This window comes from Enhydra lutris, unplaced genomic scaffold (assembly GCF_002288905.1).
Source record: "Enhydra lutris kenyoni isolate GAN:26980312 unplaced genomic scaffold, ASM228890v2 scaffoldscaffold90, whole genome shotgun sequence".
Classification (NCBI taxonomy): domain Eukaryota; kingdom Metazoa; phylum Chordata; class Mammalia; order Carnivora; family Mustelidae; genus Enhydra; species Enhydra lutris.
In genome coordinates, this window is record NW_019154174.1 from 5,916,197 (window position 1) to 5,928,611 (window position 12,415).

Genomic DNA, 12,415 nt, shown 5'->3' on the forward strand with positions numbered 1-12,415 from the left:
CCACTTCAAGCATTGCTTTCTCCCCGAAGCCTTCCCTGAACCTCCAGCCTGAGTTAGAATCTACTTCTTCTGAGCACTTGAAACATGGAGAACTTCTTGAGGATGATTACCAACTGTGTGCTGGGTGTGGGGGTTCCGAGGATGAGTAACAGTCTCTGGCCTCAGTTTCTATGCAGAAGACAGACGTTGGCCAAATAATTACAAGTGTAGAAAGGGCTATGCAGGAAGAACAGCTACGGAAGAGAGTCCTAACTGATTCCAGGGCCTCTCCAAAGAAGTGGCAGCTATGTTTAGCCCTACGGATTGACTTGGAGTAAGCTAAGAAAGGAGGAGTGAGGGATGGTATAGGAGCTGGAGTCTTCTAGGCAGACAGAAGAGGTTGCTCCCAAGTCCTTGGGCATTCAAGAACTGAAGCAAAGTTCTAACGGATCTGAACTCAAACAGTGAAATGTCCCAGCAGGATCCTGGAACACAATAGGCCTCACTAAATACTTTGGTGCACAGTGTCCTTGGAACATGATATGGTCTTCACAAGAGTTTACAGTCCCACAAGCTGCTACCTCCTTGTCAATATGTCATCTTTGAAGGTCCTTCACATTTATCTCCTCAGAGAAGCCCGCTCCCGATAACCACTCCCTTCCCAAGGGGTTATTGTTATTCATTCATCTTAATATCTGCCAGAACATTTATAGACCTACGGCTTTTCCTTTCATACATATATATTTATATTTATTCATATAAAATATATATTTTAATTACAATCTTTTTTGCTAGACTATGAGATTCTCAAGAACAGAAACTGAATCTGAGTTCAGGTATATACTTGTACATGTTTGTAGAACAAGTGGACAGAAGTCCTTTTCTTCTTTTCCAAGCATCTATTCCAAAGCCCTCCTCTGGCAGGACACCCTTCCAGGGGTGACTTTTCACTGTTCCCGGCTGAGTCTTCTCACTGATTGAATCAGGGCAAGACTTTTGCTAGAACTGGGGTTCCAGGCATAACCTGGCCCCTTCCCACATCTCCTCCATCTCTCATGTTAACATTTCCCCTTGCTAACTCACTTGACTCCAGCCGCACAAACCTTCTTTCTGTTCCTCAAATATGCCAAGCTTATTCTTACCTTAGGCCTTTGCAGGTTTTTTTTTTTTTTTAATTTTTAAAGGCTTTATTTATTTATTTGGCAGAGAGAGAGAGATCACAAGTAGGCAGAGAGGCAGACAGAAAGAGAGAAGGAAGCAGGCTCCCCACTGAGCAGAGAGCCCAGTGTGGGGCTCGATCCCAGGAGTCTGAGACCATGACCTGAGCGGAAGGCTGAGGCTTAACCCACTGAGCCACGCAGGCGCCCCATGGCCTTTGCAGTTTTGTCTAGAGCACTTTTCCTCCAGATTTTCAAATGCCTAATCCTTTCTCATCATTCCAGATTCATCTCAAGTATTATTTCCTGAGATGCCTTCCCTTCGCACATGAAAGAAGCCCGCAAGGGGACGCCTGGGTGGCTCAGTTGGTTAAGCATCTGACTCCTGATTTCAGTTCAGATCATGATCTCACGGTCTTGAGATTGAGCCCAGCATCGGGCTCCATGCTCAGCAAAGGGTCTGCCTCAGCTTCTCTCCTTTTCCCTCTGTCCCTCCTTCCCCTGACTCTCTCTCTCTCTCCTTCTCCTAAATAAATAAATAAGAAAGCCCCCAACCATACCCACTCTATCGTCTCAACTTGCCCTATTAATTACATTATCTGCAATTATCTTGTTGACTTACTTGTTTACATTTTTACACTCTTAAAAGTGCTGTAGCAGCCAAGCTTTTTGTCTGTTTTGTTCACTACTCCATCTAGGCATCTCCAATACCTAGGATGGTACCAGGCACATAGCAGGGCCCACACAACCAGAGTGGAGATCTTGAGTGTGAGTATTGAGGCATCTGTCCCTTTTTCCTTGCTCTGAGGAAGAGCAAAAGTTTGACCAGATGTAATCCCAACATCTAAATTATGCCCTGGCCTCTGAAGACTGAGACTCAGTTTGAGAACTGGCTCTGCCACCAATTTCTTCATGTAATTTCATGTCTGAAAGATAATTTGGTGCAACAGAAAGATCATGAGCTTTGGAATCTGCTACTTACCAGCTTTGTGACTTCAAGCAAATTACTTAAGTTCTCTAAGCTTTGTTTCATTTGTCAGAGGGAGACAATATTATTATTATTTTTTAAAGATTCCATTTAGGGGCACCTGGGTGGCTCAGTGGGTTAAGGCCTCTGCCTTTGGCTCAGGTCATGATCCCAGAGTCCTGGGATTGAGCCCTGCATCGGGCTCTCTGCTCAGCGGGGAGCCTTCCTTTCTCTCTGCCTGCCTCTCTGCCTGCTTGTGATCTCTGTCTGTCAAATAAATAAAATCTTAAAAAAAAAAGATTCCATTTATTTACTTGACAGAGACAGAGAGAGCACAATAGGGGGAACAGCAGAGGGAAAGGGAGAAGCAGGCTCCCCACTGAGCAGGGAGCCAGATACAGGACTTGATCTCAGAACCCTGGGATCACGACCCGAGCAGAAGGTAGAGGCATAACCACCTGAGCCACCCAGGGGCCCTGGGAGACAATGTTATTGATCTCCACAGGGCTGTTATAAGTAGACATAAGGATCGCAAGCACTTACTGAATGTTATTCCTCTTTCCTTTCTGAATCTTAGGTGCCCCATTCATAAAATGGGAGAATTGGGTACCTTTTTCAAGAGAACTGGAAAATACAGATCTTTATACAAAATATCCCAATTTTTAAGTGTGGGAAATTAAAATGTGTAAAAGACCACTATTTTTAAAAAACGAAACTTTTAAAATATTTATAAAACTCCTGATTGATTGATTTTTTTTTTTTTTTTTTTTTTTTTTTTTTTTGGTCAGGGAGTGTGTGCACAGGCAGACAGAGTGGCAGGCAGAGGCAGAGGGAGAAGTAGACTCCCTGCTTAGCAAGGAGTCCGATGTGGGACTAGATCCCAAGACGCAGGGATCATGACCTGAGCCGAAGGCAGCCACTTAACCAACTGAGCCACCCAGGCATCCCTCCTGATCTCTTTTTTAAAAAGATTTTATTTATTTATCCGACATAGAGAGAGATCACAAGTAGGCAGAGAGGCAGGCAGAGAGAGAGGGAGAAGCAGGCTCCCTGCTGAGCAGATAGCCGGATGCAGGGCTCAATCCCAGAACCTTGGGATCATGACCTGAGCCAAAGGCAGAGGCTTAACCCACTGAGCCACCTAGGCGCCCCTAAAACGAATTTTTAAAAGTAAAAATAACCTGAAGGCCAAACAAGATACTTCTGTGGACTGGATCTGAGCTACTGTATTTGGGCTACTAATTTTCCACTTAGCCTATCAGTTGTCAGGAATGTTATGACAACCCTTACTGTGTAACTTAAGCAAATCCATTTTATCTCCCTCGAGTTCATTTAGCTCACCTGTAAAATGGACCCACCCTTACGAGGATCAAAGATCAGGTGTGTAAAACGTTTAGCATAATGCTGGCGAGTAGTAGGCACACCACCCAGTAAGTAGCAGCGGTAGCTTGGGTGGCTGTTGATTTGGGAAGTACATATTCAAAAGGGGCAAAACATCCCATAGGCAAGGAGACTGTGAAGGCGACGCCGGGAAAGGAGAAAAAATGGGAGAGGAAAAAAGAGGGAAGGGAAGAGGTGAGCAGGCAACAGGGTCCGCCCTCCAGGCGGGGCGCCAGCGAGAGGCCCAGGCCGGGGCGGGAGCGCACGTGGCCTATTTTGGGCGGAGCAGAAGCGCCTGGCCGCAGCGGAGACCTCCGACGCGGCCACAGGAGACGAGCCTTGAAGGTAGGTTACATCTGATCTGCGAGGACCTTGGACGCCGGGATGGGGCGGCCCGGGGGTTCCTGGCAGTTGGGGTACAGCGAGGGGCGCCAGATCCGGGCTCGCCACCCTCTTGGGGCAGTTCTGGCCGGACGCCTGGGTCCTTTGGGCCCCTCCCCCTCGGGGGCGGGGTTAGGAGATCTGACCAATGAGCGGCCGTTCGCGAGGCCCCGCCCCGCCCCGCCCCCGGAGCCGCGGCCTCGCAGAGTGCCCAACCGCCCGGCGCCCTGGCCAGGGGCTGTGCGAGCGCGGAATCTGCGGCTGGTGAGTGCGCACCCCCCCCCAGGGTCTCCGCCCCGATCCCGCCCCCAGCCCGTGCCCTGGAGCTCTGGACCGCTGGCCGGGGCGCCGGGGAGTGACTCAGCGCGGGGAGGGTGGCGACTTGCTGGGGCTGGAGATTCGAACTATTCAGGGCCTTGAATGCCGGGATGAGTGGGGAGAACGAGTGTCTTCGGAGCTGGTCCTGGGGTGGAGGGAAGAGGGCAGTGCAGGGCGGGCAAAGCCAAGGCTCCACCGCCTTGCTGGGGTCAGGGCCATGGGGCGGGGGGCAGGGTGGTGGTGGTGGGGGGTGCAAGTCCTGAGCTTTTGACCCAGCGCTTCCCCTAGGACGCCAAGATGCCTGGTGAACAGCAGACGGAGGAAGAGGAAGAGGAAGAAATGCAAGAGGAGATGGTGCTGCTGGTGAAGGGTGAGGAAGATGAGGGTGAGGAGAAGTATGAGGTGGTGAAACTCAAGATCCCCATGGACAACAAGGAGGTACGTGTCCCACCCCTGGGGGCTTGGTCCCCCTTAAATCTGGTCAGGCCCAGCCTTCCTTAGAGAAACCAGCGATCCAGCCCCTACTTTCCTCTGAGTCTAAGACGAAGAATCTCAGGGTTGGTGGCTCATCCTTCTCCCTTACTGTCCATAATGCCGTCATAGAGATGTCACAGGTACTGTGCTAGCTGTCCTTGGTTCCCCGTGGAGCTTGATGTCCAGCGGGATGGGACTGATGAATAACCACGCAGCTACAATCCCGTGTGATGGGTGCAGGCACAGGAGGCATGGAAGCCCAGAGCTGGGAACTGCACGCTTGGGGGTGGGGGGAGTGGTGGTTAGGTAGGCAACAACAACAGTACCAAGTGGCCCTCAGTAGCATTTGCTATGCACCAGACACTGTTCTAAGTACTGCAAATCTGGAACGTAGGTAGTATTTGTTCCCTTTTACAGGTGAGGAAACTGAGGCCCTGGAAACTGGACCGTTTGGTGACTGGCCCAAGGTCTCAAAGTCAGTAAAGGGGTGGCTTAGCTGAGACCAGTGGGGATCTGAGATTTAGAAGGAATGGCCCTAGTCATCGCTCAGGGAAGTGGGTGGGGCACTGGGAGAAGTGAAGGCGGGTGGTTCAGTCATGCGGAGCATGGATGAGAGTAAGGTGGTTGGCAGGCTGGGTGGGACCTTTCCTCTGGGTTTTATCCTGAGGGTTTTGAAGGTTTGAAGAAAGGAGTTTTAAGGAGATCTGAATATGAGTTAGATTTCCCTTTGGGAGATCCTAAATGCTACCAGGCATGTTTTCACCTCCCAGAACCTTATAAGACTTACCCCCCTGCCAGAGGAGCCCTGTGTCCATCTGGAGGACTCCTGTTGGTCGGGGTATCTGGGCCCAGGCTCCCTCCCATTTCTTCCTGCAAGGGGCCAGTTCTCTAGGAAAGACGGTTCTGCTGCCCCCTAGTGGGTATGGTGGGCCCTGGGGGAAGGGGGCTGGCTGCTTTGGCAACCAGTTGCAGTCAAAATAACTGTGGAATTCCGTTTTCCTGAGGCCTCCTTGGCCTGTCATCCTAGCACATCCTGCCTCTTCTGGTCTATGGATCCCCTGATCTCACCTTTGGCCTATAAGTTAAGAACCCAGACTTCCAGGGGCACGTGGCCGGCTCAGTCGGTAGAACACGTGACTTTTAATCTTGGGGTTGTGGGTTTGAGTCCCATGGTGGGTGTGAAGATTACTTAAAAAAATAAAATGTTAAAAAAAAAAAAAAAAAAAGAACCCAGACTCCAGAGCTTAGGTAGACTTCCAACTCCATCACCTCCCAGCTGTATGGCCTTGGATAAGTTTCTTCCCTTCTTTGTGGCTCAGTTTCCTCTTTGTAAAAGGGAAATCATAACAGCATCTACTCCTTGAGGTTGTGAGGACTAAATGAGTTAGTACTTGAGAAGAGTTAGAACCGTGTCTGGTGCATAATAAACACTATGTAAAAATTTGCTGCTGATAGTCCTTCTTCTCCTTGCGGTTCAGGACCTTGCACGAGGTCATCCTTCTGGAGATTTTTCAACTTGTTTTTATCAAAGAACCTTCTCGGCTGAACCCCAGGGCTGGGAGTGAACAGAGAAGCCAGACTGAAGGCCTAGACAGAGGACTGGGGGCAGACAATGGGGGAGGCTTCATGGAGGTGACTTTTGACTTGGTGTTTGAAGACACCGTGGTGATCTGGCAAATGCAGAAGGAGAAAGGGTATTCCAGCAGGAGGAATAGCAAACGCAGAGGTTCAGCGGAGATGAGGCCAGAGAAGTCGGGGGGAAACAGTGAGTAAAATGGCATTGGAAGCCAGCATAGGAATTTAGAGCATCAAATTGGGGGAGGGACATGACTGGATTTTCTATTTAGAAGAATCACTGGCTGCTATGGGGAAGACCAGGCCAGGGAACGCTGACAGCCTGCTCTAAGGTTGTGATAGCAGTGGAGAAAAGATGGAGAGAAGGGGATATTTGGGAACCCCGACTGGGCTGGCTGGAGGTGGGGAGTAGGCATGTCTAGTCATCAAAGGTATGGAGGGCTGGACTCCAAAGGGTATCATGTAGCGATGAAAGGCATTGGTTCAAATCCTAATTCTGTCATTTACCAGCTTGGCCTTAGCTTTCTCCTCTGTAAAGAGGGGTAATGAAAGTTAAGGTCCTCGAATACCAGCCTGAGAAGTATCATCTGGGTTACTGGATTTGGGGAAGGAGGCTGGAATTGAGGATGGCACACAGACATCCGACTAGTATTTAGTACTGTGCCCACAGCATAGCTCATTAACTTGCTGTGTGGTCTCCCTGAGACTCAGTTTCCAAAAATGGTGATCTCGAAAGCTCTTTCCAAGGCTGACATTCTGTGACTTCTTGTGACTTCTATAACACAGTCCCATGGCCACTCATTGTCCAGAATAGACCTTAATTATGCCACATTCAGGGCCTGGAGAACCCTCTCGCTGCCTATGAAAATCTAGTCTATCTTTAATAAGTAGAAGAGATTTTCTCAGAGGGCCCTAAGCACATCCAATCCTGCCTCTTTTTGCTTAAACCCTTGAGTGGTTTCCGGTTTCCTTCAGGCTAAAGTCTTAGCTCCTAAGCCTGGCATTCAAAGCTCCTCACCCTCTGACCCCCCATCCTGGCTATCTCTAATCACTCAGTCCCCATCCCATGCCCTGACTTCAAACATACCTGACCCTTTCTCATCTCTAAGACTTTGCCCATGTGGTCTTTCAGCCTGTAAAGCTCTCTTCCCCCTTTCCACCTGCTTTCTCCAGCAGTAGCCCTTGTCTCTTCTAGATCAGGTTTCTTCACTTTTAACATGCATACAAATTACCTGGTGATTTTGTTAAAAATGAAGGTTCCGATTCTACAGGTTTGGGGTCGGCCTTGAGATTCTGCATTTCTAGCAAGTTCCTAGGTGATGCTGATGTTGCTGACCTGTGGACCACAATTCCTGTAGCTAGGAGCAAGAGAATAGGGTCATTATTTTATGCTTTGTACCAAGAAGGGGAGATTTTACCTGACTGCTAAAAGAGCCTAGGGCAGAGAGACAAGCTATGTAGGTGATCTCCAACTTGTCAGAGAGAATTGCATCATGGCTAAGAGAATAGGTATTTTGGACAAGGACAGACTCTCAGTGCCAACTCTGGCTCTGCCATTGATGAGTGGTAGGGCCTTGGGTAATCGCTTTATTGGTGGGTCTTATTTCCTTGTTCAAAAATGGAGCAGATAGTACCTAACCCAAAGGGTTGTGAGAGTTTAAAACGAGAACATGGATGAAAAGCCCTTAGCACAGTTCGTAGCATGTAGTGAATTATCAGTGATGGCAGCTGTTGTTCTTAATTTAGGAAAGTAATGGCTAGGGCGAAACAGACATGTTTGCCCTGATTTAAACAAACAAACAAAAAAACCCTAAGCAAACAAACAAAAACATAAGCAGGAAGACAAAATCACAAACTTCAAATACTTGGATTTTCCCATTATGATAGAATATTGATATTGATTATATACTTATAGCACCTCTCATTATAGTGCAAATACCATCCTAATGTTGAAGTCTACTAGCTGTAGAATTTAAGACATAGAAGGGCCTTTAATGATCCCCTAGCCAGGTATTTGCCAAGCTTCAGTGACGTGTACATTGCCCACCTGTTGTGCTCCTTTATTTAATGCTTTTCGTCAGATAGATTCTCATTGTTTTGTTAAATAAACCTGCCTTCGTCTACACAATAACATGGATGGAATTGTGGATTTCATGTGATCTATTGTTTTTCTAATGTCCATGAAAATAGACACATGATTATAAGAAGATAGTTTCCCTACATAACACCTAGAGTCCTCTTGCCTCTTGAGGTTTGCATGCTTCAAGTTGGGAAATTTTTATCTCCCCTAGCCTACCTCGCCTTCCTTGGGACACTGAGGCAGGGGAAGGGAGTGACTTGCCCGGAGTCTTAATGAGCTCGACTCTGCCTGTCTCCCCAAGATTCTTCCTGGAGGGTTCCTGGCTGGCTCAGTTGGTAGAGCATGTGACTCTAAATCTCATGTGTTTGAGGGTCATGCATTAGAGCCCCACGTTGAGTGTAGAGATTACTTAAAAAAAAAAAAAAAAAAAAATCTCCCTGGAGGCATCCAAGGCCCCTCTTCTTGAAGCTAGAGATACAAAGGCTACTCATGTGAAGAATTCCTTTCTCATAAGGCAGTGAACCCAGCATAAGGAAGCCCGCAGACTCGTCAAAGTCATCTTACAGAAGGGTGCCAAAGAAAATGGGCCAGAGAAATGTAAATATAATAAGAAAAATCCTCGCCACAGTGACTGACATGTTGAAATAAAGCCAACAGATGTCAAAACCAGGGCAAGATTGGAAAGTATGACCTTGAATTCAGACTGTGCCAAACCTGCTGTGGGGAGTTTCTTGATTTAAAGTATCAAGTTGTATTTTAACCTTGAATCCCTCTTGGAAAGCACCAGGGACTTGGAGTCCAGCCTCTGTCTCATCTCGGCTGTTCTAGGTGGGGAAGTAGTGTAGCCTACAGGGGTAAGGGTGATTGCTCTAGAGTCGGGCACAACTCCCCCTGGCTTTTGAATCTAACTCAATGAGCCTTTGTTTTCTCAACTATCAAAAGATAACACCCTATTCAAGAGGGTGACAGGAAGCTCTAATACGATAATGTACATAAAATAGCATTGTCAAAGCCTTACGAGGTAATGTTATCACTGTTATCATTATGTATACTGTTTAAACGAGAGTTCCTATGGCTGGTCACTAATTTCCCAAACTGCCTTATTTTCCAGTTTCTGAGTTGGTTACAGAAAAGCTGCCTTTTTACAAAGGATCTTGAAAGGCTTGGAGTTGCCTTGCTTGCAACTTCAGAAAGAAAAGAGCCTTACTGTTCCTTGTCACTCATCCTCTCTTAACAGTTTCCTTATCTATAAAATGAGAACAATACTAACTGCTTTGTGGAGACTGAATATGGGGAGAAGTGAACACTTTCTTGTCCTTAATCTGTGCCAGGCATTTCTTTTCTTTCTTTTTTTTTTTTTTTTTTAAGATTTTATTTATTTATTTGACAGAGATCACAAGTAGGCAGAGAGGCAGGCAGAGAGAGGGGGGGAAGCAGGCTCCTTGCTGAGCAGAGAGCCCAATGCGGGGCTCAATCCCAGGACTCTGGGACCATGACCTGAGCTGAAAGCAGAGGCTTTAACCCACTGAGCCACCCAGGTGCCCCTTCATTTGGTTTTGAATTAATGTGCCTGTCTGGTTCACGGTAGGTGTTCAGTATATCACTTTTGCTGGGACGAGCATTCTCTTTTCTGAGAAGGGAGCAACGTGCCCCCAATATTCCTCTTCACTCTGCTGTTGGTACAAAATGTTTTCTCTTCCCCTGCCTCTTACAAAGCATTTCTTTTCTTTTTTTGATTTTATCTCTAAAGGCTCAGACCTCATGAAACTGGCTCATTTTCAAAATTTTCCATTTCAGGCCTTGCTTTCTTCACCACTTAAAAAATGATAGGTGCTTGTTCTGAAAAGTTTATTAAAGAGCCTGGACTCTGTCCCAGCCTGACTTCTAAGACACTATGCCCTCCTGGCTCTCCTGCCTGACTGCTGGCTGCCCATCTTGCTCCCCGAGATTCTCTCTGCCCATTCCTGGGGTGATCTCATCCAGACTCAGCTTTAAAGACCATTGATAGGTTGACAGCTTCTCAGTTAACATCCCTAAGCACAGGCCTCTTTCAGCTCCAGATGTGTCCAGAACTGCAGATATGCTCCGAAGTAAATTTCATCTACCACCTTGCTTCTCCCACTGCTCTCATCTCTGAGGACGGCCATTTTACCTTTGCAGTGGCCAAACTCAAAAACCTTGGGAGTCATTTTGACTCCTTTCATTACACCACCTACCCAATCTCTTATCCAATCTGTTGTCTCAAACTGCGAAATATATCCCAAAGCAGATCACCTACCTTCACTTTCCACCTGTCACCTCGGTCTGAGCCACTGTCTTCAGAGATGGCTGCGGTACAGGTAGCCTCCTCACTGGGCTCCTGCTTCTGCCCTCTCCCCTGTTTTCTGTTCTCAACTCCAGCAACCTGAGGGTGACTTTTAAAATGAGTTTGGTGTGTTCAGATCCCTGTTCCAAACCACCTGACATCTCTATTGGCTCCCCATCTCATTCATATTACTTGGCCCTAAGCTAAGAGATCCTCTCCAAGACCACCTCTTCCACATTCTCCCCCTCAAACATTCTGCCTTAGGCACTTTTTCAATCCATTCCTGGAACTCAACAGGCAGACTCCCCGCGGGGCCTTGCTGGTCCCTCTGTACAGTAAAGTTTCTTAACAATCCTATTTAAATGTGCAGCACCCTCCTCCCTGCCCCAATACCAGCACTCTGTCCATTTTTCCTGAAGCAGATTTTTAAAATTTGATGTTGAATCCCCATTGCCTAAACAGAGCCCGGCACATTGTACGCGGTCAATAAATATGTCGATTAGTAACGAATTGCTAGAATGACACTAGGCCTTGTGTACGTGTGTTAACGTACTGTCTCATTTAAAGTGCACAACCGCCCCGAGGCGGGCGCCGCCGCTTTTTCTATTTTACAAACGGGAACTGAGAGGCTGCAGCTCGCGGACACCCTGGCCTCCGGTTCCCGCGCCCAGAGCCCGGCAGTCGGGGCTGACGTGTCCCCCCTCCCCTTCTCCCCGCAGGTCCGGACGAGCGAGGCGCCCGCGCCGTCGGCCGACCCGGCGCGCCCACACGCGTGCCCGGACTGCGGCCGCGCCTTCGCGCGCCGTTCCACGCTGGCCAAGCACGCACGCACGCACACGGGCGAGCGGCCCTTCGCGTGCACAGAGTGCGGCCGGCGCTTCTCGCAGAAGTCCGCGCTGACCAAACACGGCCGCACGCACACGGGCGAGCGGCCCTACGAGTGCCCCGAGTGCGACAAGCGCTTTTCGGCTGCCTCGAACCTGCGGCAGCACCGGCGGCGCCACACGGGCGAGAAGCCGTACGCATGCGCGCACTGCGGCCGCCGCTTCGCGCAGAGCTCCAACTACGCACAGCACCTGCGCGTGCACACGGGCGAGAAGCCGTACGCGTGCCCGGACTGCGGACGCGCCTTCGGCGGCAGCTCGTGCCTGGCGCGCCACCGACGCACGCACACGGGCGAGAGGCCGTACGCATGCGCCGACTGCGGCACGCGCTTCGCGCAGAGTTCCGCGCTGGCCAAGCACCGCCGCGTGCACACGGGCGAGAAACCGCACCGCTGCGCCGTGTGCGGCCGCCGCTTCGGCCACCGCTCCAACCTGGCGGAGCATGCGCGCACGCATACGGGCGAGCGGCCCTACCCGTGCGCGGAGTGCGGCCGGCGCTTCCGTCTCAGTTCGCACTTCATCCGCCACCGTCGCGCGCACATGCGGCGCCGTCTCTATATCTGCGCTCGCTGCGGCCGGGACTTCAAGCTTCCCCCTGGCGCCACGGCCGCCACGGCCACCGAGCGCTGCCCAGAGTGCGAGGGCAGCTGAGCCGCCGTTCTTGTCGCCGCAGGGCTGCGAGCATCCGGCTTGGGGAAGGGGGCGGACATGCGGGGACCCCTACCTGGGGCTGCATTAAGCAGGACGTCCCCAGCTCACCACCCAGGGGCTGGGAAAGGGTGGGATGGCAGGCCTGGCTGCCTGGCAACTGGGAGGCAGGGAGAATCCCCTCACTGGGACCCCTGGAAACAGTGCCCACTCCCCGCTCACTACAACCCTTTGACTCTTGTTAGTGAATAAAGTATTATATCCTTG

At 49.8% G+C, this 12,415-nt stretch overlaps 1 protein-coding gene across 2 annotated transcripts; it reads left to right on the plus strand.

Moving 5' to 3' along the window:
- The first annotated feature begins 3,772 nt into the window (after positions 1-3,772).
- On the plus strand, positions 3,773-12,415 carry LOC111162301 (zinc finger protein 771). 2 transcript variants are annotated; one of them, XM_022526628.1, is made up of 3 exons: positions 3,773-3,828; positions 4,471-4,620; positions 11,336-12,415. In XM_022526628.1, exons 2-3 carry the CDS (start codon positions 4,480-4,482, stop codon positions 12,149-12,151), a joined length of 957 nt encoding a protein of 318 aa, XP_022382336.1. In that variant the 5' UTR covers positions 3,773-3,828; positions 4,471-4,479; the 3' UTR covers positions 12,152-12,415. The 2 variants fall into 2 exon arrangements, with proteins under 2 accessions (XP_022382336.1, XP_022382335.1); XM_022526627.1 differs by lacking the exon at positions 3,773-3,828 and adding an exon at positions 4,072-4,128.